Source organism: Condylura cristata, unplaced genomic scaffold (genome assembly GCF_000260355.1).
Source record: "Condylura cristata isolate star-nosed mole 26May11 unplaced genomic scaffold, ConCri1.0 scaffold00001, whole genome shotgun sequence".
NCBI lineage: Eukaryota > Metazoa > Chordata > Mammalia > Eulipotyphla > Talpidae > Condylura > Condylura cristata.
In genome coordinates this window covers 70,494,875-70,522,723 of record NW_004567102.1, presented here as the reverse complement: position 1 = coordinate 70,522,723, position 27,849 = coordinate 70,494,875, and the positions used below count along the sequence as shown (strand labels likewise).

Genomic DNA, 27,849 nt, shown 5'->3' with positions numbered 1-27,849 from the left:
GCTCTCGCGTCGAAGCTACCTCTATGGTTTTCCTCCCGTTCTTGAGTCGGGAGATGGCCGCTGTGTAGTTACCACGGAGCTAAGTCCCGGCAACCGTCCTTTGGCGTGTCAGGTAGGCCGCTCACTGCATTTAAACAACCTAAAGGGCACTGTATACCGAGGACGAGTGAGTATTGTTGAATCTTTTGTGGGTGGCGACGAGTTGGCCGCCACAGGAGAACCCAGGAGACGGTGCGCCGTTATTTACGCGTTTCTCTGTTAGCTTCCCTAAGGGTTTTGAGGTGCTGCGGGCCGAAAAGGAGTGTGTTCAGGGGGGTAGGGTAGGCAGCGAGTACGGTGTGCGTGCGCGCGGTTGCGAACCTGGCCCGAGACCCGGAGACCGCGCGGCCTTCTCGTGCGCGTGCGCATCTCTGTCTCCAACCCTTCCCCCATTTCCTCGGCTCTGACCCCTGCGCGCGCCCGACCGTCGCTCGTCCTGCGCACGCGCGCCTGCCTTTTTTTTTTTCTCCCTCCTCCACCGCCTTCGGCCTCCGCTGGAGGTACAAGTTGTGTTCGGCTTTCATTGGCTGGCGTCGCTACTTTTCTTCTAGGCCTTTGGAGATTTGACAAAACAATTGACTAGCCAGCCGGGTATACTGGGGTAGGTCGACCTTTTCCTGCGTCATCTTTAAATCCCTTTTCCTAGGTTTCACTCAGGCGGTTTACGATTCAGTTTTTGTTTTATTCTGGCGTCGGAGCCTGCCTGCCTCCGCCTCTGGCGCTCGGGGTTGCTGGGAAATTTTCTCAGGGGCTAATTTAGGGTCCCCTTGACAACCCTCTGTTTTGAAGTGAAGGTGCAGTCTGGACTGCAGGGTCTGGTGCCTAGTTGTTGGTGTTAACACAGGGTGCGGGCCGCAATCCATGAATCTTAGAGTGGCTTTGCCACACGCGGGCCGAAGGGGCCGCCCTGCAGCGGCAGTGGAGCCGTGGCCACGTTTCCTCCCCCCTCCCCCCCACAAAGTAATTTAACTCTGAACTTCGTGGGAGAAATGTTGCACGTGATTGGTGGACACTGGATAAATGAATGGGAGGGTATGGTGAGTTGAGAATAGGGACCTTGCCCTTGGTTTAAGTCCGTAAAATTGACTTTGTTTACTTTTAAGTTTTATCTCATCAGAATCAGGCAGCAACATTGGCAGCTACTTTTTTACGTGAAAAAATTGTCTTTCAGCGTTTTAGAAGGTGAGACATTAAGACTAGATTTGAAAGCAATATGACTCCAATATGATGTAAAGAGAACCTATTTCAGATTTGTATCCTACTGCAGCAGTTTTTTTTTACCAAAAAAGGAAAACATTTTTATCTGCTTCTAGCCAGTTTAGGATAAGTCATTTTATGGACTGGAGTGTATGTATAAAATGATAAAACAGCCCAAGTCTGTCTGCTAATGGCTTGTGGAACCTTATTTTAAGATTATTGAATATTCTGTTACATTATGGTAAATATTGGAATATTACTAATTCAAATAATTACTGTGGTGGCTAGAGCTGATTCTTGACTTAGAACAATGGTGTGGAAGAACTTTTGAGAAATATCTAAAAACCTGGCACAGATCTATTGGATTTTATTTAATGGTTTGAGTGGGCTTCTAGACTCGAAGATTGTGTGGAGAACAGTCATGGAAATGGAGAAAAGATAATCGGCTTAATAGAGTTTTGAATTGGGAGATTCCGGAAACTACATTCAGAATCATTAATTGAACGCTAGTCAGTCGAATTGCACTTTGTAATTTACAGTGATATATATTCATCAACAAAGCAGTGATAGGCATCGACAGCCACTGCGGCACAGGTTCGATTCCTTGCCAGGTAACTGACCCACATGGCTCAGCAGACCTATATTACCCTCTGCTCCCTTCAGCAGTGCATTTCAGTCAGTCCACCTATTCGGTTCAGACTGTATCTTTGGTGAATCCTTTTACCCCTTCCCCCTCCTCTGGCCTTTATCTTAGTCTTTGTATGCATAAATATATCTTAAATTAAAACAAAACAAAACAAACAAACAAAAAGCAGCAAATAAGGGAACCCGGAAGTCTAAGATACCTCTAGATACTAAGCCTAAATATTTGTTATACTTGAAGGTTATGAATTTGTTCATTTTTCACATTCAGCTTTTTAAACAATGGTCATCATTGTTCTCAGTTTTAAGCATTTAATATTTTGATTGCCCGGCAGACTTTAGTATTGCGGTAATATTAATCTCATTTGTGTAATATTTTGTAGGTTTCAAATACTTTTAATTTTAGTTGACCCAGTAACCAAAAGGATAGGAAATTTGTTTGAGGCCTCATACCAGGGAATAGCAGAGCCTGGTACAAAATGCAGGTATTCAGATCTTCACCGCAGTCCCTCTTCACAATCCCATTTTCACAGTATAACAAGTTGAAAATAGACATTTGTGACTTAACCAATTTTTTCTAAGCTTTTAATTGCGAAAATTATCTAACAGGAAAGTAGGATAGTAAAACTTCTGTGTACTAATCAACTCGGTTTAATCAGCATTTACCAGTTTTTGATACTTGCTTTTTTCCTTGAGTGTTACAAAGTAAAATAATAAGTCAATTTCTTGACAGAGGTAGTGCTAATTAGTGCTTTAAAGAAATACTTGAACAACCTTACATACCGGAATCATTTGAAGCAAAAATAATCTGTGAAAGACTATCACAAATCATGTTCACCAAAAGTGAAAGCTAATGTTTGTATACAATATGCCAAACATTAAGCAGTTTACATTTAGTTGAGTTCACTTAATCTGTTAAAAGTTGTAAGTAAAGGACCTTTCTTAGTTTTGTTTTATATTCCTGAAAATTGAAGCCAGAAGACATTTAAGGTAATTTGTTGGTCGGCTAGTTAATGAATTGGAGCTATACTCACGGGATGGTGTCTTTAGGATTTTTTTTTTTTTTTTAAAGATTTATTTATTTGTACATACAGAACTGGGGTACAGGCCAGAAGCTCAGGGGCGGCGAGAGGCTTCACCAGAGACAGAGTGGGGAACAGAACAGGCAGATCGACGAAGTACACTGCTGAGGGGAGCAGCGGGCGGGTCAGGAGAGGTCTGCCACGCCATGTGGTCACCTCCGGGGCAGGTGGGAATCGAACTCATGTGGAAGCGGCTTTCGCTTCTCAGTGCTGTGCTTTAACCCGCTGCGCCACCAGGGAGGGCCCGTCTTTAGGATTTTTAAAGGTCTGCTTTGAGATAATTCATTCACACAAATCTGGAGTCTAAACTCCTGAATCTGCTGAAATGAAGACCTGGCTCAAGTAAACCTCATAGGGTAACCTATCCATTTTGTGGAGTTTTATCTTGAATGTTTTGTTGACCCAGTTGTTTTGCTCTTTTTATCACTTGTCTGTCTAGCTGATCATTGTATGTTATTTAATGTAAGATAGATTCTGTTAAGACATGAACTTTATTTAAAGATACAACCTGTTTTTCCTCTGTCTTCACTAATGGTGAATCAATTGAAGAAAGGTGTGTGAAGCAATTGTTTTACATATCTGATTTTACAAGTAGAAGCTGTAATGATTTTGGGTGTAACAAAGGGAAGGTTGACATAGTTTTTAAATTCTATACATAGATTATGGCCACATCAGGTACCTTTGCAGGTTATCAGAGAGGCTTGGAGTTGGATACACTTTTAAGATGGCTAACATACCTCTTTACTCCAAACTTGCCCTCCTTCTAGATGTTGTATCCTAAGTTAGCATTTAGGGGCACTGCCAATTTTTTTTTCTTGAGGTGATTTGACTTTATAATCATGTTATTTAGTTCTTGTAATCTCATTAATTGCCTATTAACCCCACCTTTCAAATGAAGAAAACATGTAAATTTTCAGCATTTATTTGAATTTGCAAGGTATTTAACAACATGCTATGTTGATAGCAGTTACTATCATCATTCTAGTATTGGAGATACAGCTTTTTAAGTGAAATACGATAATCCCTGTACTTTAAAGTTTAAATTCAAATGTGGGGAAAGGAAAATGCCAAAAACTAAAGACAAACTCACAGCTGATGATGTGTTTAGAAGAGTTGGGGAGAAGGACTACTAACTTGGGTCTTTGGACCTCCTTTAAGGAGGCAACATTTAAGCTAAAAAACACCACAGTAGATGGGAGACCTGACCATGTAAGAGGTCCTTGCCTTCCAAAAGCCAATTTAGAGAAATCAGCAACAGATCGCAATACACTGTGTCAAGAACTCAAGTTTTGTACATAGTCTTTATTAAAATTTACTTGAGCTGATTCTAAGATTATTAATGTATTTAATATTACAACTTATTAAATGTTATTTTACATTTGACCATTGAATTTTGGTGTGAACAAGAATATATATCCTGAAACTCCCCCCCTCCCCACTTTTCTGTTTCTAGTGTATATTTTCTTGGAATTTAAAATCAAAGATTTAAAAGAGGACTTGGTAGTTGGTTTTCTTCTGGATGTATAGAAATTAAAATCAGCTGCTTAATCCTCCCCACGCCCCAACCATTGGCATTTAGGGAACTTGTTCCTTTTTTTAAACTTTTTTTAAAAATTAAGGCAACATTGGTTTACAATTAGATGTAAAGGATCACACCCTTCAGGTGTGTGTTAACCACACCACGTCCAATACTATGACACAATACTATGACACTCAACAGTCCTCCACCTTGGTCCAACAGACATTGTTTTTGACCCACCAATTTAATCTTATTTATCCTACTTAGTACTTCCAATTTTAGTACATATTTTTGTTGGACAGATTACTTGAAATGATTCGCAGATATTTGTTTGTTTTCCACTTAAGCGGCCTATAAATTCCTTGTGTATAGCTGTTCCCTAATCTTGTAGTTTCTGCTTCCTTAGTGTTTTTTTCACTATCATTTGCACATAATTGATCACTGAATGTTATGCAGAGTTAGCTTTTCACTGTTGATAAGTACACACTCTTTTGCACAAAATTTGCTTGCGGTGGTTAGTTTAGCAAGCATATTGAATTCCAGTAGATACTTGTTTAATTTACTTGGCTATTTAAGACACCAAGCTTGTTAGAGTTTCTGCTATGATTGTTAACTTTTAAAAAAGTGAGTTTGAGATGAAACAACTTATGAAAGGAAGTGACAGAGAGCACATTTTTGAGAACATTACAAATACTAACTGCAGATATGTTATGATATGCCAAAATGATAGTATGTTTACCTCTGAAGTTTTTTGATAGGATGACAACATAATTTCAGGTAGTTAAATGTAAAAGTAAAGATGTTTTCAGTTATGCCATTGCCTGCCACATTTGGCATAAAGCATAATTCCAGTTCCTTAAATTTTTTAAAGATTTATTATTTATTTGCATACAAGATCTGGGGTGTGCCAGAGATGCAGGAAAGTGAGAGGATTAACCAGAAACAGAATGGGGAGCAGAGTAGGCAGAACTAACTACTGAGATACACTGCTGAGGGGAACAGTGGGCAAGACAGGAGAGGTCTCCTGCTTCATGTTGGTGGAACTCTGTTCTGCACTGGCTTCTGATAGCTTCATAGTGCTGAGATGTAACCCCTTGTGCCTCCGGAGGCCCTAAAACTTTATTCTTAAATTAGTTCCCTGAAATCATTAGTGTCTTTATTAAGTTTATTGCAGTGTTTAATTTAATGCATTATAAACAATGGATATTTAATTTACCATAAATCATTTGTATTTTTTATCTTTGCTAGGAATTTAAATTCTCAGAATATTCTCTCCAGAAGAATTTTACATTATTTCGAAGATTCTCAACATTGACTGCTTGATCCTACATAAAATTTAAGGTAAATTTTTCTAGTTTCCAGTTTTGGCATATATTAGATAAAATGAGACTACTGAACTCTTGTTTCAGACTGTGATAAAAATAATGTGGTCTGAAGCTCTTATTTTACTCCCCTTCCTTTTTGGTGACTTAATGAGGTAAGCCAGCTTTTTAATGTTGCTTTGTAGGAAAAAGATTTCCTCTTCTGCTTCTAGGTGTGTGTCTGCTTCTACTTCTATAAACACATCTACTTAAAGATTCACAACACACAAGGTATTTGGAAGTAGAACAAACAAGGCCTACTTAATTTAACTAATTTTCCTTCATGCATACCAGAGGAATTCTGTAACTTCTCTCCTTTAAGTTAGTGTTAATCCAATGGAAAGGAAATGTTTATTATATGCTAAACATTGTACATTTGGTACAATGTTTAGTCATCACTAAACTATAGCAGCAATTTCTTGGTTTCTCAGAATTAAGAATGAGAGAAGTCAAAGGTGATATTTATAGAAAACAGCTGTTTTATTTTGAAGTAATTAAACCTGGAAATGGTCATTTATGTTTTTTGATGAAATATGCAGGCATTGTCTCTTCTGTGACTCAACTCATCCTACTACTTTCAGCTACTGTTTCATAATATGGAGCAAAATATAAGTATATAAAATACGCGTCTTACAAAAATGATTGGTTATAGGAGAATAGTTTTTAATATATAAGAGTTGGAGGTGATTGCAGTTTTAGTGAGTTGATTTTTATGGAAATAGTTTGAGGAAATTTGGAAGTAGTTACAGTAAAAATAAACTTGGTAGGCATATGTTTAATTTTGTAAAGAATAGGATTCATAAATAATCCTACAATAATTAGTCCCCTTGATGTCTAATTATTGCAGTCGATACTAAGTAGTGTAATATAGAAAGGTTAGGATTTTGATGCATTTTTATTATTAGTTCCAGTGTGTCTCTCTTGCTGCAGCCTCTCCAGTTTCTCTTTCATCTTTTTCATTTTACCAGAAGCTACATAATAAACTAGGCATAAGTCCATTGATGCATATGTTGTATGACTCTTAGACCACAGCCCAATAACTCCAAAGTGTTCACAGATTTAGTAATGTTTTTTTCTACTAAGAGAATTTTCAATACTATTTCAGACAGTATTTTATAGCTGAAATAGTTAATTTAGTTCTATTTCCAGACCATACCAGACTTAGAACAATCTGGTAGATTTTTTTTTTTTAAGTATTTGTTTTAGGTTCTCTTATCTGAGTTAACTCTTGATGATCTTTATTTTATCCACAGGAAAGGTAGACAATTTGTTGGGCAGGGAATAATAATTAACTTGATTGCTGCAATCTGATTTCTCTTTCTGCATTGTGCAGCAGCTACCTTTTTTAGAGTGAGAAATACAGTTGGGGTAGTCCATAGTATCCTCTTGTATTTTCAGTTTATACTATCTGTCATAGAGGTGCAAACAGTATTAGGTATATCATCTTCTAAACTCTGACTTGAATGGTGATGAGTAGTATCCTTTTAACTTAGATTTAAAATTCGTGTTTGGAAATAATAATGTAAAGCTCCACTTGTGATTTTTTTTTAACCTTTGCTCTCTTATTTGATCAGGAGAAAGAAATGGGTCGCTCCAATTCTAGATCTCATTCTTCAAGGTCAAAGTCTAGATCACAGTCTAGTTCTCGATCAAGATCAAGATCCCATTCTAGAAAGAAGAGATACAGGTGAACAGTGTTTTTAATTCTTTTAGTAATGATAATTAATATATGTGGAGTGCTTACTGTGTACATTGTTAATAAACCACTGAAATATTCTATTAAAATATCTTGTAATATGGAGGCTTGTGAAAAACGAACCTTATGAAATGTTACCCTCATTAGGGTTGGAAAAAATGAGAATTGTCCAAGATGCAACCTAGTAAGTGGCAGACCTGATATTTGAAGCTAGATAATCTCATTACAGATCCTAAATTTTACAAAACCGAATTTTTGTCATACTTACGCATGATGTGAAACAATAAATTGGATAACAAAAAGAATTACTTGGCATTGATACTATATAGTATCTTTTCTCATGCTCCTAAGGCTTCAATAAATTCATAATTTTGGGTGTCTTTCTTGAAACAGTGCATGCTTAGTGTAATAATAGTAAGCACAGGTTGAAAGGACCAGGACCATAATCTTATTAAGAATTAGTACTAGCTTATGATTTTTCTTGGCCTCTCTATTGTAATGTTAAGCTAGTATTTCACTGATAAAAATCTGCTTTTACGCCATGCTTTCATGCTGTCACTCTATATGGATAAGCTGTAACTTGTTAGTATGTTCTGTTGAATGCGCTTATTTTTTTCCCCCTATTTTCTGTGCTTTCATTCTTAAGGTCTGTGATTCTTTGAACATAACACCTTAGAAGTGAGGCTTGAATAAAAAATCTTAAACTTCTAGTGTATATATTTAACTTTGACAGTTTATTTGCATGTTGTACTTAACTGACACTTAGAACAGTAGAGGGAATAATTTTTTTTTCCTTCATTGATATTTATTTTATTTTTAGTTCTAGGTCTCGTTCCAGGACGTATTCAAGATCTCGTAGTAGAGATCGTATTTATTCTAGAGATTATCGCCGAGATTACAGAAATAATAGAGGAATGAGACGACCATATGGGTATAGAGGAAGGGGTAGAGGATATTATCAAGGAGGAGGAGGTAGATATCATCGAGGTGGCTACAGACCTGTCTGGAATAGAAGACACTCTAGGAGCCCTAGACGAGGCCGATCACGTTCCAGGAGTCCAAAAAGAAGATCTGTTTCTTCTCAAAGATCCCGAAGCAGATCTCGACGATCATATAGATCCTCCAGGTCTCCAAGATCATCCTCTTCTCGTTCTTCATCCCCATATAGCAAATCTCCTGTCTCTAAAAGACGAGGGTCTCAGGAAAAGCAAACCAAAAAGGCTGAAGGGGAGCCCCAAGAAGAGAGTCCTTTGAAAAGTAAATCACAGGAGGAACCGAAAGATACCTTTGAACATGACCCATCTGAATCTATTGATGAATTTAATAAGTCATCAGCTACTTCTGGTGATATCTGGCCTGGCCTTTCAGCTTATGATAATAGTCCCAGATCACCCCATAGTCCTTCACCGATTGCTACTCCACCTAGTCAGAGTTCATCTTGTTCTGATGCTCCCATGCTCAGTACAGTACACTCTGCAAAAAACACCCCTTCTCAGCATTCACATTCCATTCAACATAGTCCTGAAAGATCTGGGTCAGGTTCTGTTGGAAATGGATCTAGTCGATACAGTCCTTCTCAGAATAGTCCAATTCATCACATCCCTTCACGAAGAAGCCCTGCAAAGACAATCACACCGCAGAATGCTGCAAGAGATGAAGCTAGGGGACGTTCCTCATTTTATCCAGATGGGGGAGATCAGGAAACTGCAAAGACAGGAAAATTCTTAAAAAGGTAAGAACCAAAGAATTTGGATCATATTTAAACTTTTTTTTTTGAGTTCCATCTAATTTATACATTTTACAGTTGCATCACAATAGGGCCTTAATGATTTTTATGGTAATCCCAAATTGTTTATACTCATGTTTGGTTAACTTTGGAAGTTGTAAGAGAAAGTAATTTACATTTCTTCTAACTTAATCTCTTGTCAGTCCAGAGTTAAGACTGTAAATGAGGAGAAATTGAGTAACATAAAGCATAACTAGTGGTAAAACATGTTGTAAAAACAATAGATTCTCTTTAGAGATTTATGTATTAAAGCACTGAATTCTTATTTGTTGTTTTCACCATTATGATTTGCGTAAACAGTGCAGTTATATGTTCTTACTTGTATTATACACAGTTCAGCCATCAGTTTTAATAAGGCTGCCTGACTGGAAAAAATGTTCTCTCTTACGACTAATGACACTTTTTAACAGATACTTTAATTCTAATTTTAAGTGTTGCCCAGAGGTGCTAGAAATTAATGAAAATTGGTTGGTAATGTAGTGTGGTAGATTTACAAATGAAGGATAATGCAAGCATGATATTTATGGTACAACTTAGAATTGTTTTTTCTTACCGAACTGACAAGAATTTCTATTTAGTAATACCCTAATAATTTTGTAGAACAAAATTTAGGAATTTTTTTGGTTTTGGAGTATTAAATATCTGATGTAATCAGTTTCATTGAACTCTTATTTCTATCAGTTGATCAATAAGTGTAAGCCTAAAAATTTGAGTGTAAGTAAATTCTCATAAACAAACACATTGTTGGTGGTTCTTAGGCTCAAAAACTTAAACAGTGCTGTGTATTTAAATTCTTTGGAAGTTGGGATTTGTTAATGTGAACTTAGACTCACTAAATATAAGAGTTTGAAATGGTTTTACTTTTAAATTTAGGAAGTATGATATGTAAATTTATATATAAATTCAGTGAGTAAATGCTGTGTGTATGCTTTTCATGCTTCCTAAAAGTGGACTCCAAAAAAGCATTTTTTAGTAGGGTCTTTCTTTAACTGGTCCTTTGGTATTGGGCAACACATTTAAGTATGCAAGTGATTCACAGTGAATGCAAGCCAGTTACCTACCATCCTCTTCTTTGCTTATTCACAGGTTCACAGATGAAGAGTCTAGAGTATTCCTGCTTGATAGGGGTAATACCAGGGATAAAGAGGCTCCAAAGGAGAAAGGATCAGAGAAAGGGAGGGCAGAGGGAGAATGGGAAGATCAGGAAGTTCTAGATTATTTCAGTGATAAAGAATCTGGAAAACAAAAGTTTAATGATTCAGAAGGGGATGACACAGAGGAGACAGAGGATTATAGACAATTCAGGAAATCAGTTCTTGCAGATCAGGGTAAAAATTTTGCTACCACATCTCATCGGAATACTGAGGAGGAAGGACCCAAGTACAAGTCCAAAGTTTCACTGAAAGGCAATAGAGAAAGTGATGGATTTAGAGAAGAAAAAAATTATAAGCTTAAAGAGACTGGATATGTAGTGGAAAGGCCTAGCACTACAAAAGATAAGCACAAGGAAGACGACAAAAATTCTGAGAGAATAACAGTAAAGAAAGAAACTCAGTCACCTGAGCAGGTAAAGTCTGAAAAGCTCAAAGACCTCTTTGATTACAGTCCCCCTCTACACAAGAATCTGGATGCACGAGAAAAGTCTACCTTCAGAGAGGAGAGCCCACTTAGGATCAAAATGATAGCCAGTGATTCTCATCGTCCTGAAGTCAAACTCAAAATGGCACCTGTTCCTCTTGATGATTCTAACAGGTAATTCCAGTTAAAGCTTAGTACGTACATAATCTGTGGGTGGTTAATAATTAGCAGTTGTGTATTTTTTTTAATATACTTACCATTTTCATATTCAAACCAATTGGTATATTTTGTTTGTGTGTGTGTTATCGATATGCTCCAGACCTGCTTCCTTGACTAAAGACAGGCTACTTGCTAGTACACTTGTCCATTCTGTCAAGAAGGAGCAAGAATTCCGATCCATCTTTGACCACATTAAGTTGCCACAGGCCAGCAAAAGCACTTCAGAATCATTTATTCAACACATTGTATCCTTGGTTCATCATGTTAAAGGTATGTTTAGTATTACGAATTTTCTCTGGCAAATAAAAAAAAAATGGTTATGTTTAAAATTTTATGTCCCTTAGGGTTACAAGTATACAGAGAGACCATTAAGATTTGAAAAATGCAGCAGTGTGTACTAAGCTTTTTTGAGACCCACTACAGAGTTACTTAAAAAAAGCAATGGAAATGCTAAATAGAGCAAATCCATCTAAAAAATTATATTGATATATGGCATGATGTAGATTTAATGATGAAATAGGCTTTTGTGTATTATGTTTGAAGGGCAGATATTTTTGGTGCATGCATATAACTTGTGAAACTCTTGGTGTAGCTTTGTACACAGTGAGGCAGTTTTATTACTAGATGTTATTCATTAACAATTCCCTTTCACCTTTTAAAGAAACTTGAAATGAATGGGGAAACTATTTTCTGTCTTGTATTTGTTTGAATACTTAGCTTTTTCATCGATAAGTAAACCAAAAACACTTAGGATTATTCAAAGGGGGAAAAAGTAAGACATTTGGAAGTAGATAAGTAATGATTACATGAAAAGTGACTATATAGGATAATGATATTTCCTTAGGTCCTATAATTTTTAAGGGTGCTCATTTCAGCTCAATCAGTGGTTTTCTGTTTTCACTACTATATATTTTAGCTTCGAAGTAATTAATTTTCTAAGGTTTTAGAGTATGACTTTTTTGAGCAACTTAAGTTTGATTTTTATGTTTTAAAGGCACCTTATTGTGAAATAAGTTCTTACCCAGGAATCGCCCTGGCTTCTGGTAGTAAGCCATGTTAGAAAAGTTTGTCATTTGACACAAGAACAGTTCATTATAGCTGAAAGTTGGTCATTGGCAGTTCTTTATGCACTTAATATTTCAAAATCAGTGAATAGTTAATGTTTTCTTTTTGACTGTAATTAAACATGCTAACAAGTTTTGTTATTTGACTATAAGTAAAAGTTTGTGAACCAATTTATGACCATATTGCTGTGGTACATAAAAAAAAAGCATTAACATTTTTTCTTTTTCCCAACTTTTTTGACCTATCTCCACATTTTACAGTTTGTTGCTGAATTTTGAGATCGTTTTGATAAATTTTTCCTTTTTCCTTTTTTTTTTTAAATCTGTAGTTACGTTTCATTATTGGTATTGTGCAACCGACCTGAACAGCTCTTAGTTAATATAGAGCTGAAAATGCCCAGTGATGTTTTCTTTTTCATTGTAACTAGGTCCTGGAATATGTTTTGAAATGGCAAAATCCATGTTTCAAAGTAAAATAGCTGTTGAAAGATACAGGCAAAGTTGAATCTTCTGTCTTCCTGGCAAAAATGGCATAAAAACTGAGTTGCTAGCTCAAATTCCTGGGTTTCATGGAATTATGATTGAGGCACTACCCTTGTAGTGGCCGTTTCAAGTTTTAATGATTGGTTATGAGACATATGCTGGATATTGGGCGGTAAGTTGATACAGATGTATGTTGACCTGTTAAGCGGATACCTTACTTCGTAATGTTAACATTTCATGACTTTATACGTCTTTCTATTTTACATTTGCAAAATACTTGAACTGGTTTAAAAACGGATTGGTATTGGTACTACTACTATTGTTAAAAGAAATACAAGACAATATCAAATGTACTGTCAGGTTTGCCAAGATGCCAGATTTTTGGAGTAGTCAGTAAATGCTAATTTTCCACTTGAATGGCAGTATTCATTTTTTCTTAAATCTACTTTTTGTATGTGAATATTAGTTCTTGATCAAATAATTTTATTAGTTTATTAAAGTTATCTGTGCACTTCAGTATTTTTTTGTTTTCTACAAGTGATTACTTGAGTAACTTCATTGGTTTATCTGGGTAGAAGGAAATTCACATTTTTTTGTTCTGTTCAAGGAGGTATAGTGCATCATTGAAACGGATGGAGACTCAATTGACTTGTTTATTATTTTAGATAATATGTAGTATTGATAATGACTTGAGGACATTTGCATAATCTGTTGAGGTATATGAGAAGTTAAAAGGGACAGGGTAGGAGCTCTTTGTAACAACACTTGATTCTTTTCTGCTAGGTTTTTTTTTTTTTTTAAATTTCCTTTTCACCTACTACATGCCCTTCTGTCACAAATGAAAATCTCTCTTCAAGTAAATATAACTAATTAGGCAGTATTTCTCATAAATCAACAGAGCAATACTTCAAATCAGCTCCAATGACCCTAAACGAGAGGTTCACTTCATATCAAAAAGCCACCGAAGAACATAGTACCCGGCAAAAGAGCCCTGAGATTCACAGGTATGTCTGCTGTTGAGTGGGCATATAGAAACGTTTGATAGGAAGACACTTTAAATTACATTATATTAGAACTAAGCTGTCATGACACAAATGAACTTTGGTTTTATTCCTAATTTAAACCTTGAATTAAACATTTCCAGTCTTAAAACATTTGCAGTTTATTAAGTTTTCAGTTTATTTGGTTTAAACTAGTTGTAACTTGATACCTCCACTGTAGGGTAGAATAGTTAAATCACACTTGTTTTTGGGAGAGGTTTGGATGCCTAGAATAACCTTTGCATTTAGTTTTTTCCATTAACTTGGTAAAATGAAAATGTTGGAGAGGTGGAATTTAGTGAAGAGTGTGCACATCAGAGTCAGACAGTTATGGTAAAAATCCTGGCTCTGTTAGTGAATTGTATTGTGAAGCTGCATATTTAATTGTCAAACACTTTTTTCCATCTACAAAAAGTGGGTAATGTCTTTTTTGCAGTATGGTAAGTGACAGTAGTATTGGTTATAAGGTATCTTAACTCAGTGCTTAATACATAGTAGATAGGTTTTTGTGATAAATGCTGAAGAAATACTGGGAAATTGTAAATGACAAAAGTTTCAAAACACCAGAAAAAGCTAAAACTAAAGACTGATAGCATATGTACAGGTCTTGTAGCTACTTAGGAACATGTAAGTTGATTTCTATTTGTATATTTATTGAGGTTATCGATGTACTGACATTATTTGATGATTGACTTAGCGTTAAATCATCGTATAATTACAGTAGCGTTAAAACATTTTTTCTCCTTTTTTGATAAGTTAAGTCGAACTTTTAAAAGATTAGGTTTGCATTTATTTATAAAAATAATCTTGTGCAGGCATTTTAATTTAGTGGGCAGAATTTTTTTATTTCTTAGTTTTCTATTGGGACTTAGTATAACAACTTTAATTTGGAAAGTTTTTTGGGTGATTGGGAAAAGTAGAGCTGTCTAGTATTTCTGTTACAGAAATTTACAATACTGAGATTTTTTTGTAACTTTAAAGTTAATGTTACTACAAATAGACTTTATTTTACATTAAGGAGAATTGACATCTCTCCAAGTGCCCTGAGGAAGCATACCCGCTTAGCAGGGGAAGAGAGAGTTTTTAAAGAAGATAATCAAAAGGTATGTTTTAAATCGACATTAACCCCCACCCCCATGTTCAGCTTAGTTAATTATACTGTACTAAATATAGTTTGGGCAAAATGTTTACAGATAATTTGCCATTTTTTAAACCTAAAAATATTATGGTATTGTACCTATTTCTTAGAGAAAATTTGGCTGATACTACTATGATCTGGGTTAAACTAGCAGTAATTTTAAAAGATAATGAAAGGAAGAAATTAGTTCTAAGGAAAAGGTACAGAATGGGTAGACAAAAGAAAATTACAAAAGTTAAAGATAATCAAAGTATTTAGGGTTTTAGTCAAATTTGAGGTTAAATGATTGAGCCAGAATAAATATTCCATCACTTATGTGTGCTTAAATTAATATCTCTAGGTTCTTCACCGAACAAAAAGTAATTTCTATGCTACTGGGTATTTTGGATCTGAACTAAGAAATAAACGTTTTAAGAACTGTTTTACAAATGAACTTTTGCAACAAAACTGTGTCACTAACAATATCTGTATATTGGGGGAGGAAAGCTTTTAAACTTAGGGAGCCTGTGAGTGACTAGTGGAATGGGGTTGGGGTTTTTAGAATGGAATTCAGTTGTTAAAGAGATTTCTCATAAACTGGTAATTCGAAGTAGACGTTTTCTGAGAGGTCTAGTTTATGATAGGCCTTTAGCAGTCTAGTAGAACTGTGGGTAAAGGTGGAATGGGGCACTGTTGTAATGAAAAGGTTAGGGGACTTGGAAGTACTGCTTGGCTCCAGTTCTGGCCATCACAAGTATATTCGTGATAGTTGGAAAATATTTAACTTTTGGATGTCAGTTTTCTAATTAGGAAAAAGCAAGTATATGTGTCTAGCAGTTTTATTTAATAATTGCACTATTATGAAAATAATAGGTATTTTCATTGTAGCATGTACATTTTTAGTAATAGGGCATGCTAACACATTAGGGTATTTAACTAAGAAACAAAGTGGCTTCTTTGGAGCATATCTTAGAAAAACAAGTTGTACTAACTTTCGCTTTTACTTTTCAATACCTTGGATTCAGCATTGATTGATTTTGTTTGCCAACAGTATAGTTTATCCTTGTGCTCTGATGGAGTATCTTGCTTTTCTCCCTATTATTCAGACCAGATTGTGATTTGTAGGAGAAAATAGTGATTACTGATTGATGGTTAAGAGGATATGACATTGTTTTTTATTCTTCATCTTCTGATCTAAATGTATTAATGTGTAATGTATAGGTAGTTCAGTTTAAAAACTACTTTCACTTACATTATTTTGTTACTTGTGGGCTGCTAATATCAGGTGAATAGGAAGGTTTTTGCTCTTGACTAGGTGTTTTTTTTTTTTTTTCTTTGTTACCCTGGGGACAAATAGGTGAGTAGTGATCATTTGGAGATAAACTTTATGCTTTCATTTTTATGAATGCTTATTAAATATTATAGCTGCTAGAAATCCCAGAGTAAGTACTTATTGTTGAAATACTAGCAAGGATGTCCACATTGCTTAGCATCTTACTGATGTATCATTTTTCTTCATTCCTAGATGCCTCTTTCCATCTTCCTAAATTATATAGTATTTGAAAAAGCAATGGAACAAGAAGGAGGTGAATTGTGACCCAGTTAAACTATTGTCCGTTGCAATACCTGAATTGAGAAGGGGCAGTATATGGCCCAAGATACTGAGTACAGGATTGGGAATAATATCTTTCTGGCTTTGTTTGTACCCTTGTTCAATCTCAGTTGATGTCATTAATCATACTCCTCTTGCATGTTATAGAAATTACAGAATTACTTTTGAATTTTTTTTTTATTTTGGGTTGGTCAACTTGTTTGGGAAGAACTTAATAATAATGAGGCTTCTGTAATGAAATAACTTCAGGATCCCTTTATGTAGGTGTAAGGCAAAACTATAGATTATATATAACCTTTGTCATTGTTGAACTGTTAAAAGAAATGCCATTTTCAAGGATGAGGGATGATAATTGAGTGTGTGCTGAATGGAAAAATATTTTACTGTACAAAAGTTTTTATGGTTGCTTTGAACAGAAAGCTTTAGTTAGCTTTTAAACAACTTCCTTAGTCCTACTGCACTTGTGTATACAAATGTTTAGTTAAAACTGTCACCTACTTTTTCTAACGAAGACTACGGAAGGTGTATGTAAATATCTGATACTAAAACGTCAGTTTAGAAACTGGCATAAAATTTGGATAAAAACGTATATATGGTTACCTATATTCCCTGAAGTTTGTGTTTTACATTGTCTTTTTATAGGGAGATAAAAAATTAAGGTGTGATTCTGCTGATCTTCGGCATGACATTGATCGTCGGAGAAAAGAAAGAAGTAAAGAACGTGGGGATTCCAAGGGCTCCAGGGAATCCAGTGGATCAAGAAAGCAGGAAAAACCTCCAAAAGATTACAAGGAATACAAATCTTACAAAGATGACAGGTAATTGTTTAAAACTGTCCGAGTTAGGTTTTAGCTTCTAATTAGCCTTTAATAATTGTCAGCTTAATTGCTTTCAATTTTGATTGTGTAATCGAATGTTTAAATTTAAACAATTAAAATTATTTGTTTTACAGCAAAAATGTATTTGTCTTTTACACGGCTTATGGTGGATGAGGACAAAAACTTTGGAATAGCAAGCTAACACTGAAAAAAAAAATGACAAATTAATGTGTCCTATTATCCAGGCTACATCAGGAGGTTGGACTTCAATGCAGTGCATTTCTAGAAACAGTTTGTGTAAGAACTTTGGTTCGTTATGCTTGATTCCGCACTTTTTCAACTCATAACACCCAGAGTACAAAAATTTTAAACTGATATCTAGTGGTTTAACATGGGAGAAATGGGGGGGAGGAAGGATTAGTTTTTTTGAAATAGCAATATATAGTCTTTCAAAGTAATATTTCCATGGATACTGTTAGCAGTGGTAAGAGTATTGCAGGTATGACCTTTTCGGGTATTGCATTTTAGAACCATAAAAGTGATCATCATAGAGTCATATAAATAATAGAAATATTAAGTATCGTAGATAATCGTTTTTTCTTGCTATTCATTAGGTAAATGGTGAATTTTACTTGTGTTTTTTAATTTATGATTGGTATTTGTAATGTCATGCTTTTTATTTCTATAACTGTGTTATATGGCCCACACCATACCAACTGTTCTCACCCAGGGTGTACAAACTGCAGTCATTTTGAAACTTGACCTTAAAAAGTCTTGCTTGTTTTCCTACTCTTCCCTTTCTTTTCTTTTAAAAAAATAAAGTTAAAGATACTGAAGAACTGAACTTTATTCTTGAAGTTTCCAGACTGCTAGCTTTTAACTGGCAGGTCATAGCATGTTTTTCAGTAGTGATGTAAATAAGTACTGAAAGAGAATGGAAACAAATTGTGTCAAAGTTTAACAAACACCTAGTCATTCTAGTTACATAATGTTAATAGGGGATAGTTTTTTTTTTTTTAAACGTGAAAAATATCCCTCTTACTATAAGATTCAACAGGGCCATTATCTTTAAAAATTGCACATTTTTTTGTTTTATTTATTTTGCAGTAAGCATAAAAGTAGAGAGCAAGATCATTCTCGATCTTCATCATCTTCAGCATCACCTTCTTCTCCCAGTTCTCGTGAAGAAAAGGAGAGTAAGAAAGAACGAGAAGAAGAATTTAAAACTCACCATGAGCTGAAAGAATACTCAGGCTTTGCAGGAGTTAGCCGACCACGAGGAACCTTTGTAAGTAATAAAATTACCTTTCATGATTTTATAGGACTTAAAGAATATGTATAAAGAAGTAAAATAAATTATTTAGACAGTCATTCCTACACTGAGTATTAGTCTTAAAAATGACAAGTTTTGTGAAGTATCATTTATGTTAGGAAATAACATTTGGGGGAATTAGAAGGGACTGAAGCTGGTACACAGATTAACAGGTAAATGTTTTTGCTCAATTCAAAAAAAAATGCTTTTTTGATATCTAGCAGTATCTGCATAAACTAGGGACTTCACTATTTTTGCATATATTTCAAGTCATTGTTTTTCATGTGTTCCAGTCTTAGAAATAATGACTTATTCTGTTAGCATATGCTTACTCGCATGTATTTTATAAAATCCAATTATTAATTTAAGGGCCTCATAGTGCAGCATTTCCATGATACTAATTTCTGTGTATTCAAATTTTTCCTTGAACATCCTGTTAGTAGGGTCATTTATTCATTTGGGAAGGAAAAGAGCTTTGCTAATGTGATAGTAAGTGTAGTTGAACACTTGGGACTCCTATGATAATTCTCTTTGGGGTTAGTAAAGGAAAAGAATTAGCTTTTGATTATTTTAAAATATTATTTGGGTCATGAAAGTGAAGTGCTCTAACATTTAGGTTGATTGTGCATTTCTTCTCACCTACTCAGCTTTTAGTAGGCAGAATTTTTTTTTTGCCTGTGATCTAAAATGGCCTTTTCAGCCTCCAGTTGAGATTTAGGAACGAAGTTAGGGGATACGTTCTTGTTACTGCAGTAAAATTAGAATTTGCATGTAACTAAATACTTTTTGATTGCATTACTAAACAGTTTTGTTAATGTTAATCAGTTTCGAATTAGAGGCAGAGGAAGAGCCAGAGGAGTTTTTGCTGGGACAAATACTGGTCCAAACAACTCAAATACTACTTTTCAAAAGAGACCGAAGGAAGAGGAATGGGATCCAGAATATACCCCAAAGAGCAAGAAGTACTTCTTGGTGGGTGTTAGAAATCTGTGTTTATTTGGTTTGCATTAATTTTCAAAGCATACTGGGGTGAATAAATTTTGAGTACAGTTATCTACTACTATGAGAATATTTCACCACAATGCCTGAAACCTTTTAAAAAATACATTACCCAGATGGTTTGAAGTTTTGAAAATGTGGGCCCCTTCAGTCTCTCTTTGTACTTTTCTTGATATACCTTATAGGCTGATCAGGATAACTTAAAAATATACCTGATTTGATAGCCACATACAAAGAAGAACATTATTACATGTTTTATATCTGTCTATAAGACTATAAATGAACAGTTGTAGAATCTTTTCAAACATTAAACTGTTTGTCTAAATAAAAGCCAAGGTAAAGAATTCTTTAATAGTACATGTAACTAAGAGTCTAAGGGCACTGTTAAATGTTCTTTGAAATAAAAGGAAGATGAAAAATTACATTATGGAAAGGTTGCTAGGTACATAAGTTGACACTTTCTTGTGATGGTTTTCCTCTGAAGTAGTTTTCTAAGGGATGAAGAATCTCTGAATAATGATGGAAATTGTCTACACTTTGGTGGGGGTGGGAGAAGGATCTATCCTGTTTTTTATATACATGAACTTTATATTAGACTGTTACAAGAATACTAATTTTTGTCATAGTTTCTTAGGGAAGTCATGTTTCAGGAAAGACTAGTTTTGTTGAAGCAAGAAGGAAAATTTCATTTGCCTTTCATTTCACTTTTTATGAATACATTTGAATAAATAGTGTCCATAACATCTCTTTTAGGTGTTGTGAAGTATATCTATATTTTGTTAGGCAAATGGATTATAGTTGTTCAAAAATTAATCTCCATTTGTCATTTTTATGGGTACTTAATAAGAGTAGTATTGAGAAATAACCTAAAATGGTGTATTGCAAGGAGAGCATGATTAGGAGAACTATTGAAAAATGTGACTTAAATCTTAAGCTTAAAAGATGAGTAGTAAGTAGGTGTAATGCAGGTAGCAGATGTAGAATACCTGGCGGAGAAAAAGCGTTAGTACTAAGGGTTAGATGGCTAAGTTTGGAAAATTAACAAAAAGCAGGGGCCAAGTTAGAGAAGGTTGAAATTCTTTAATATATTTGGAAAAATAAAGAGTTAAGTAAAATGCTTATGAGAACAAATACACCTGAGATCATGAATGGCTGAGCTAAGGCACTAGATTTGAGAAAAGTTATTCATGTTTATAAGGCTTTATTCAAGCACATACCAGTTGGATGTTGTAGTGAGAAGGAATTTAAGATAGGGAATAATGAGGAAAGAAGCCCATTTTAGGAGGAGCTTAAGATGTTTTTGAAATCTTTGGGAGGAATCAAAAGGAGATGTTCCAAAGATACTTACTAAAGGAGATCTAGAGAGAAATAGAAAAAAATCCAGGAGCCATCACAGAAGTATGGGAAAAATTACTTCGTGGGAAGAGAAGTGATTACAAGGTCAACTAATCAAATGTGCAGTGAGGAGTGAGTGATAATGAAAATGTAAGACCAAATGTGAGAAATATCAAAATACGAAGCGGGAAATGAAAGTGAGCAAATAAGTAAATAGTGATTTTTAAAACATCTGATGTATGTCTAATTGAGGACACTTTTTTTTATAACTATGGTGGCCTTTCAGAATCTAGTCTGTTTTTAACCTTAAATTGGGACATAATTATTTCAAACTGACCTATAATTGCAGAGTAGTTTGACTAGTGAAGTATGTTATTTTAAGAAGGTTGCCACTTACAAGCAATAACATTTTGTGGGTTGTGATTTGGGGCTCTATTTTTAAAATTTTCATTTTATAGAACATGCATTTATATATGCGTCATAGATGGATTCAGAAGTAATCTTTTTGAGATTGATTTATTTATGCACACAGAACTGGGGAACAGGGCAGAGGGGCGGGGTGGTGAGATTTACCAGAGACAAGAGTAGGGAGCAGAAAAGGCAAATGGAATGAAACACTGCTGGGGGAGCAGTGGGCGGTTCTGGAGAGGTCTGCCATGCCATGTGGGTCACCTCTCTAGTGCTGAAGTTGCTGCTGATGGCTTCACAGTGCTGTGCTTTAACCCATTGCCTCCCCAGGCAGGTCCTCTAGAAGTAAAATAAACACCATATGTTTTTTCTTACCAATCAACTCCCAAAATTTGTGTTTTGGTTCTTAATGAGCCATGGAAATGACTGTTTTTATTTTTACTTGGATATTTGAACTTAACAGATTTGCATTTTCTGTAAAAACTAATTGAGCTGGTATTGTTCATAGAAATAGAAACAAAAATATTCATATGAAATGAGATTAAATATCTACAACATCCTAAATCCTTTTAGTATAACCAAGCCACATGGAAATTTTGCCCATATTAGTAAAACAATAATAGTTAACACTTAGTAAACATATGCTAGGCCAGCATCCTAAGTGTTTTACATCTGCCAGCTTATATTTATGAAATAACTTTTTGAAATGGGGCCATTCTACTTTTTTTTTAAAGATTTATTTATTCATACAGAACTGGGGTACAGGCCAGAGGTGCGGGGGCGCTGAGAGGATTCAGCAGAGACAGAGTGGGTAGCAGAATAGGCAGATTGAGGAAGTACACTGCTAAGGGGGGAAGCATTAGGTGTGTCAGGAGAGGTTTTCCTCACCCTGTGGGCCACCTCTGGGGTGGGCGGGTATTAAGTTCATGCTGAAATGGCTTTAGCTTCTTTGTGCTGTGTGTTAACCTGCTGCACCACCAGGGAAGGCCCATTATTCTACGTTTACAGTTAAAAAGTATAGAGGTATAGAGACTTAGCAGCTTGAGCAGTTTTGTGGCTAGTAAGAGTGGGTCAGTCTTTGTACCCATGTACTGAGCTCCAAAGGGCTCTGAAAACCTATATCTTTTTTCCTCCAGTACTGAGTAATAGTTACATTTGTTGCATTCTTGTCTGAATTTTTCCCATCCTCAAACTTTAGAATTTTTCAATGATGTGGTAATGTTTTTAACAGTAAGTACTCCTGGAAAGATAATAGTCATCAGAATTTGAAATTCTGTGGAGAAGGGACTGAGTATATGAAGGGTTAGCACAAGTGTAAAAGTACTGAAGTGGGTACATGGTCATTATAGAATTATATTGTCTTTTGAGAAAGAAAATTGCTGTTTCAGGCTTGAAATTTTGACAAATTAACACTTTGAGTCTTCACTCAAGGGAGAAAGGATGCAGAAGGTCATGGTTTTGATATGACCTTTGTTAATCTTTTTGGCTGTGTTGTATAAGTATCTAATTCTTTGACCCTTTCTCATCTGAATTTTTTAAAATTGTGGTAAGACTGAAGTGTAAGAAACAATCAAGAATATGCTTAGCATTATAGTGTCACTTAAGTTGCGGCTAGGAAACCTTCTGTAAAACACAATGTAATCTTTTATACTAATTTAATAATGACTTTTTCATTGAAAAGTGATGGATAGTTTAGCTCTGGTGTCTTAACTTTGCCACTGCTTTGATTTTGCTCTTAGCTGCCTCTTAAAGTAATCATTTACTACTGCTATCATACCTGGGAAATAGATTTTGTAAGTGATTATGCCTCTTCCTTAAAAATAACTGACTTCCAGTTATTGTTCCAGTGTTGAACACAGAAACAGAAACAAAAATATTACTTAGAGAAGAAATGAGGTTGTGAAAAGAACTAGCTTTTGCCCTTAAACAAGTTAATCTCTCTGTGCTTCGATTTTTTTTACCTCTAAAATGGGATTAGTTTAATTTAATTTTTTTAGAGATATATTTATTTCTGCACACGGAATTGGGGTACAGGCCAGAGGTATAGGATCAGTAAGAGGATTCACCCAAGACAGAGAGGGGAGCAGAACAGGTCGACTGACTAAAGTACACTGCTAAGGGGAGCAGTGGGTGGGTCCGGAGAGGTCTGCTGTGCCATGTGGATCACTTCCAGAATGGGGATCGAACTCATGCTGAAATGGCTTTAGTTTTAGTGCTGTGCTTTAACCTGTTGTGCCACCAAGGAGGGCCTGGGATTAATCTTATTTTACAGGGTTCTTGTGAGGATTAGATGAATAAGTATTTGCAAAGTAGTCAGAATAGTTCCTCATCCTTAGTACTATATAAACATTACTGTTGCCACCATTTATTGAGTGCTTGTTTGCTTGTCAGACACAACGGGCCAGGCACATTTTACGCATCATCTGTATTCTCTCAAGCCTCTCTCTTTTTTAAAAAATGAAGAAGGTACACAGTTTGTGTTAAGATCTAAACCCATACCTCTCCAAGACCTGTTTGCTTTTCCCCACAAATCCATGGAAACTGTGTAAGTACTACAAAGACACATTAAAGTTGGGTGAACTAATAGTAGAAGGATCTGAAATTATGTAATTGCATGGACATCATTTTGAGTAAAGACTGCTTTCATGTTTATGTGACACCTCATGAAAATTCATAATTTTGATAGTAATAAAGCTATTTATGAAGTCATGTACACCTCTAGATAGTGATCTTTCATTGTGAAAGATGGATGTTAGATATTGGTGTTTTTTCATATAGGCTTATATGTGTAAGTGAGTCTTTCAAATTAAGTGGGGGTATGGGATGATCTGTAGTACATGAATATGCGCAGGACACAGTGGTTTGAAAAGGTGCTGTTATTACAATACTTGGGGAAAAGTCAGTTTGAAGTGGGCTGCAGTGAAAATACATTACAGGAGAATAGGCATTTTGTTTTGTGTTTGGGGATGTACTTATACTTCTCAGTCTGATAGGTGGTTTTGACTAGTGAGATAATTTGTGATTTGAGAAACATTTGGATTTGGATATTTTAATGAAAAATTAAGATGGGAATGTGTAAAGCTGCGGCACTTTCAGATTGATGAATAGTTAAAGCATTGCTGTGAGCCATGCCATCAATAGTTTGGCCTGTGAGATAACTTAGTCCTGAAAACTGATGTGTGATGACACTGATTGAAATATTAAAAGGCTTTAACATCCTGTGTGTAAAGTAAAAGTCTTACATTCTGTCTTATTTATTTAGCTAAATGTTACTGATGATATTGCTGACATTATTGTAGCTATCACATCTTTATGATGAAGATAGTGACTTGGAGAAAAGAGGGATTTTATCTCATAGGTATTAGTGGTAATGGACTTTGGTGGAAATAATGAAAAGCAAAAGAATCAAAATCCTGAAAATCTGCAACAATTTAGCAGTTGAGAGTCTTCAAAAAATTAGGCATTTCTCACTGCTTTAAAATGTATTCTCTAGGATGGAATATATTTTTCTTTGAGAAGCTCAGTTTTATTGGTCTTGCTTTATTGTTTGGAACATTACAAATGTCACAAACCCAATCTTCAGAGTATTTATACCATAACTTAAGGTTGGGGATATAGTCCTCTTCCTTATAAGATAGACATTTCAGTGATAATTTCTTTTAACCTTTCTGTAGCATGATGACAGAGATGATGGTGTGGATTATTGGGCCAAAAGAGGAAGAGGCCGTGGTACTTTTCAACGTGGCAGAGGGCGCTTTAACTTCAAAAAATCAGGTAGCAGTCCAAAATGGACTCATGACAAATACCAAGGGGACGGGATTGTTGAAGATGAAGAAGAGACCATGGAAAATAATGAAGAAAAGAAGGACAGACGTAAAGAAGAAAAGGTAGAAAATTTCAGTTTGTTAGTGACTCAAATAGATTTTCTTCCCTGTTGGTTTGGTGGGCTACTTACTTAATTATTTAATTTTTGGGAACAATATTTATTTTTACCGTTCAACCTTTACTTATATTTTCCTCTTGTTTTCTTTTAGGAATAATACATCTGGAGTGAGATTGCTACAGAGAGCAGAACTTGCACCCACCTTTTTTTTTTTTTTTTTACCTGATTTTTGTTTTCAAATAAGAATGTAAGCATTTTACTTAAATTTTACTGTTTGCAAGTAGCCTATAGAAATTTTGTTTTAAGTCCTCAAATATCTTGAAAATAGTAGACTGTATGTTGAAAATTGTACTGAAATAAAGTAGAAAATTGTTACGTACCATATTTGTAACTATCAACTTTTAAAAAAATTCTTTTACTGTTTTTGTTACATGCAATGTAATTCTGCTTTGTCTATAAGATATGGTCAAGTACAGCTTTGTGAAAGTTCTGATTCTCTTCCTCTTCCCTCCCTGTTTGTTAATGTTTATTCTGAAGTAAACGTTAGCTCTACATACAAATCCCTGAACAGAAGTTGTTTATAGAGACCACACTAATTATTTTAACTGAATGCATCTGTTTTAACATTTTCTTTAATTCAAACACACTACATTGTAGGGTGACTAATTTTTGAAGTATACCAAAGCAAAAAGTTGTTACTTTGGTAAATAAACTGAGGTAGTTTAATGTTTCAGCAAATGTTTAAGAGGGAAAAAAATTATTAATGGCTAAAACAGTATGACATACTAAAAGTTAGATTGAAATGTTTGAGAGGCTCCCCCCTCTCCCTCCAGTACTGAAAGCAAGCATTGGTGTAGATAAACCATTTATAGGAACCTTTACTATTTGGGTTCAAAGTTCAGTGTTCTTTTTATACTCTAAAGTTTGAGTCATGGTCTTAGCTAGGTATCAGCTATTTTTTGAGAGGAAATTGGTTTCTAAAATCCCATTCCTTCTGAATATCTTAAATCACAAACAAAATCTGTAATCCTGATGTTGGTATGAAGGAGGAATATTCTCCAGAAAATCTTGATACATTAAAAGAATGTACCTGAATTCATATCTTAGATATTTATTTCAGTTTGACAGCTAAAACGTTAGTTGTAGTCTAACCATAAGTAAAAAAAATAACCAGTACACTGTTCATTAGTAGTATTTTAAGCAATTTTTTGTTTTTACAAAGTCATCAATAAAGTTCTGACAGGAAGTTTTGCAGCATTGATTGAGCTTTTTTTCCCCCCTTAATTTCAGTAGAAGTTTGAAAAATGCCCTTCTTCCCAAGGTTTCTATTATCCAGGTAAATAATAATTACAGTGTGAATTACCTTTGTGTTTATGCTGGTAACTCTTTAAGAATGAAAATCTGAAGTGAATTTCAGTGTTAGTCTGTTCATAAATAATCACATTTCTTTGTTAATTCAGCAATTGAATTGTATATGTTTGCATTAAAAGGAGATAATGCTTACTCTGTTAGTGTAAACTTTTAAAAACCTTACATCTTTGATTCTTTCATCCTTCACTTGATGATTTGCAGTGCTTCTGTAGCACCTTGATTGCAGTCCCGAGGCATTAAGCTGATAGTTACTGGAGGGGAGAGGTGGGAGAAAGGAAAACAATGACCATTGGTCCTACCATGTTTTAGTATTGCATGATTTCTTATGTTAATGCCTTTCAGAAATTATTTTTTAGAACAGAGGAAATAGTGTCAAAGCAAGTATGTGTTGCATTAATCAAGACAATATTCCCTTAGAGAGAATAATAATTACACAGCAACATGCATTTGATTTCCAGCTCAGGAGGATTTTGGGGGAATATTTTATTTCATACAACTAAATTTAACCTTTATTTTGGTAGTAATTTGGTTAGACAATAAATCTGTGCTCACTTAACGTACAATTTTGCTTTTTTTACTTAAGACAATAGGAAAGGGATTTGTTGAGAAATCATTTAATAGGGAGTGGGAATAAAGTCAGCTAAGACCTGTTAGCAAGTTTTATTTGATGTGCAAATGCACTGCTTTGATCCAACTATATCCATGATTTGATTACTTTTTACTGTCTTTAACAAAATTTAGGAAAGCCTGTCATACCAGAACATAACATAGGAGGGATGATTGTGAGAACTCTGCAATAGAATGCCATTTGAATGTCACCTTTTTTACAGAGCCAAGCATTTAAAAAGTAGCCAGTGTGTATTTCTAAACCACAACTTCACATTTCATGACATGTCATAAAAGCTGAAAAATCTTAAGTTTTTAACTATTTTAAAAGACTTGTGTAGAGGAGGAAAGTAAAAATAAACCAAAGGATATTTTCAAAATATCCTTTAAGGATGTTTCCAAAGGCCATGACTTCAGTACTTAGGTGTGTGTACCTTTCAACAGTCTAGGGATTTTAATATAAAAAGCAAAGTATCTTTTTCCCATTGTAACCTTCTTTAAGGAGTTAATTTCTTTTGTCACAGTTAAAATCAAGTGTTGGGAATTAAATTGAAATAATTGAAAAAATATAACCCAATAAGAAAGAATGTAGATGGCTAAACGATTCTTACTCAGTGTGATGTATAATGCAACAGGGACTCTTGTAAATTGTCACATGCCAATAAACTGTCATAAGTGGTAA

At 35.0% G+C, this 27,849-nt stretch overlaps 1 protein-coding gene across 4 annotated transcripts; it reads left to right on the top strand.

Moving 5' to 3' along the window:
• On the top strand, positions 1–27,849 carry BCLAF1 (BCL2-associated transcription factor 1). 4 transcript variants are annotated; one of them, XR_001145267.1, is made up of 14 exons: positions 1–112; positions 5,728–5,820; positions 7,415–7,527; positions 8,357–9,268; positions 10,409–11,074; positions 11,220–11,389; positions 13,565–13,670; positions 14,725–14,809; positions 17,078–17,253; positions 17,388–17,550; positions 18,361–18,541; positions 19,391–19,537; positions 24,982–25,194; positions 25,342–27,849. XR_001145267.1 is itself a non-coding variant. In XM_012722665.1 (13 exons), exons 3-13 carry the CDS (start codon positions 7,424–7,426, stop codon positions 25,345–25,347), a joined length of 2,760 nt encoding a protein of 919 aa, XP_012578119.1. In that variant the 5' UTR covers positions 1–112; positions 5,728–5,820; positions 7,415–7,423; the 3' UTR covers positions 25,348–27,849. The 4 variants fall into 4 exon arrangements, 3 of the variants coding, with proteins under 3 accessions (XP_012578119.1, XP_012578126.1, XP_004674179.1); XM_012722665.1 differs by lacking the exon at positions 17,388–17,550 and having other exon boundaries at positions 8,363–9,268; XM_012722672.1 differs by lacking the exon at positions 17,388–17,550 and having other exon boundaries at positions 10,928–11,074.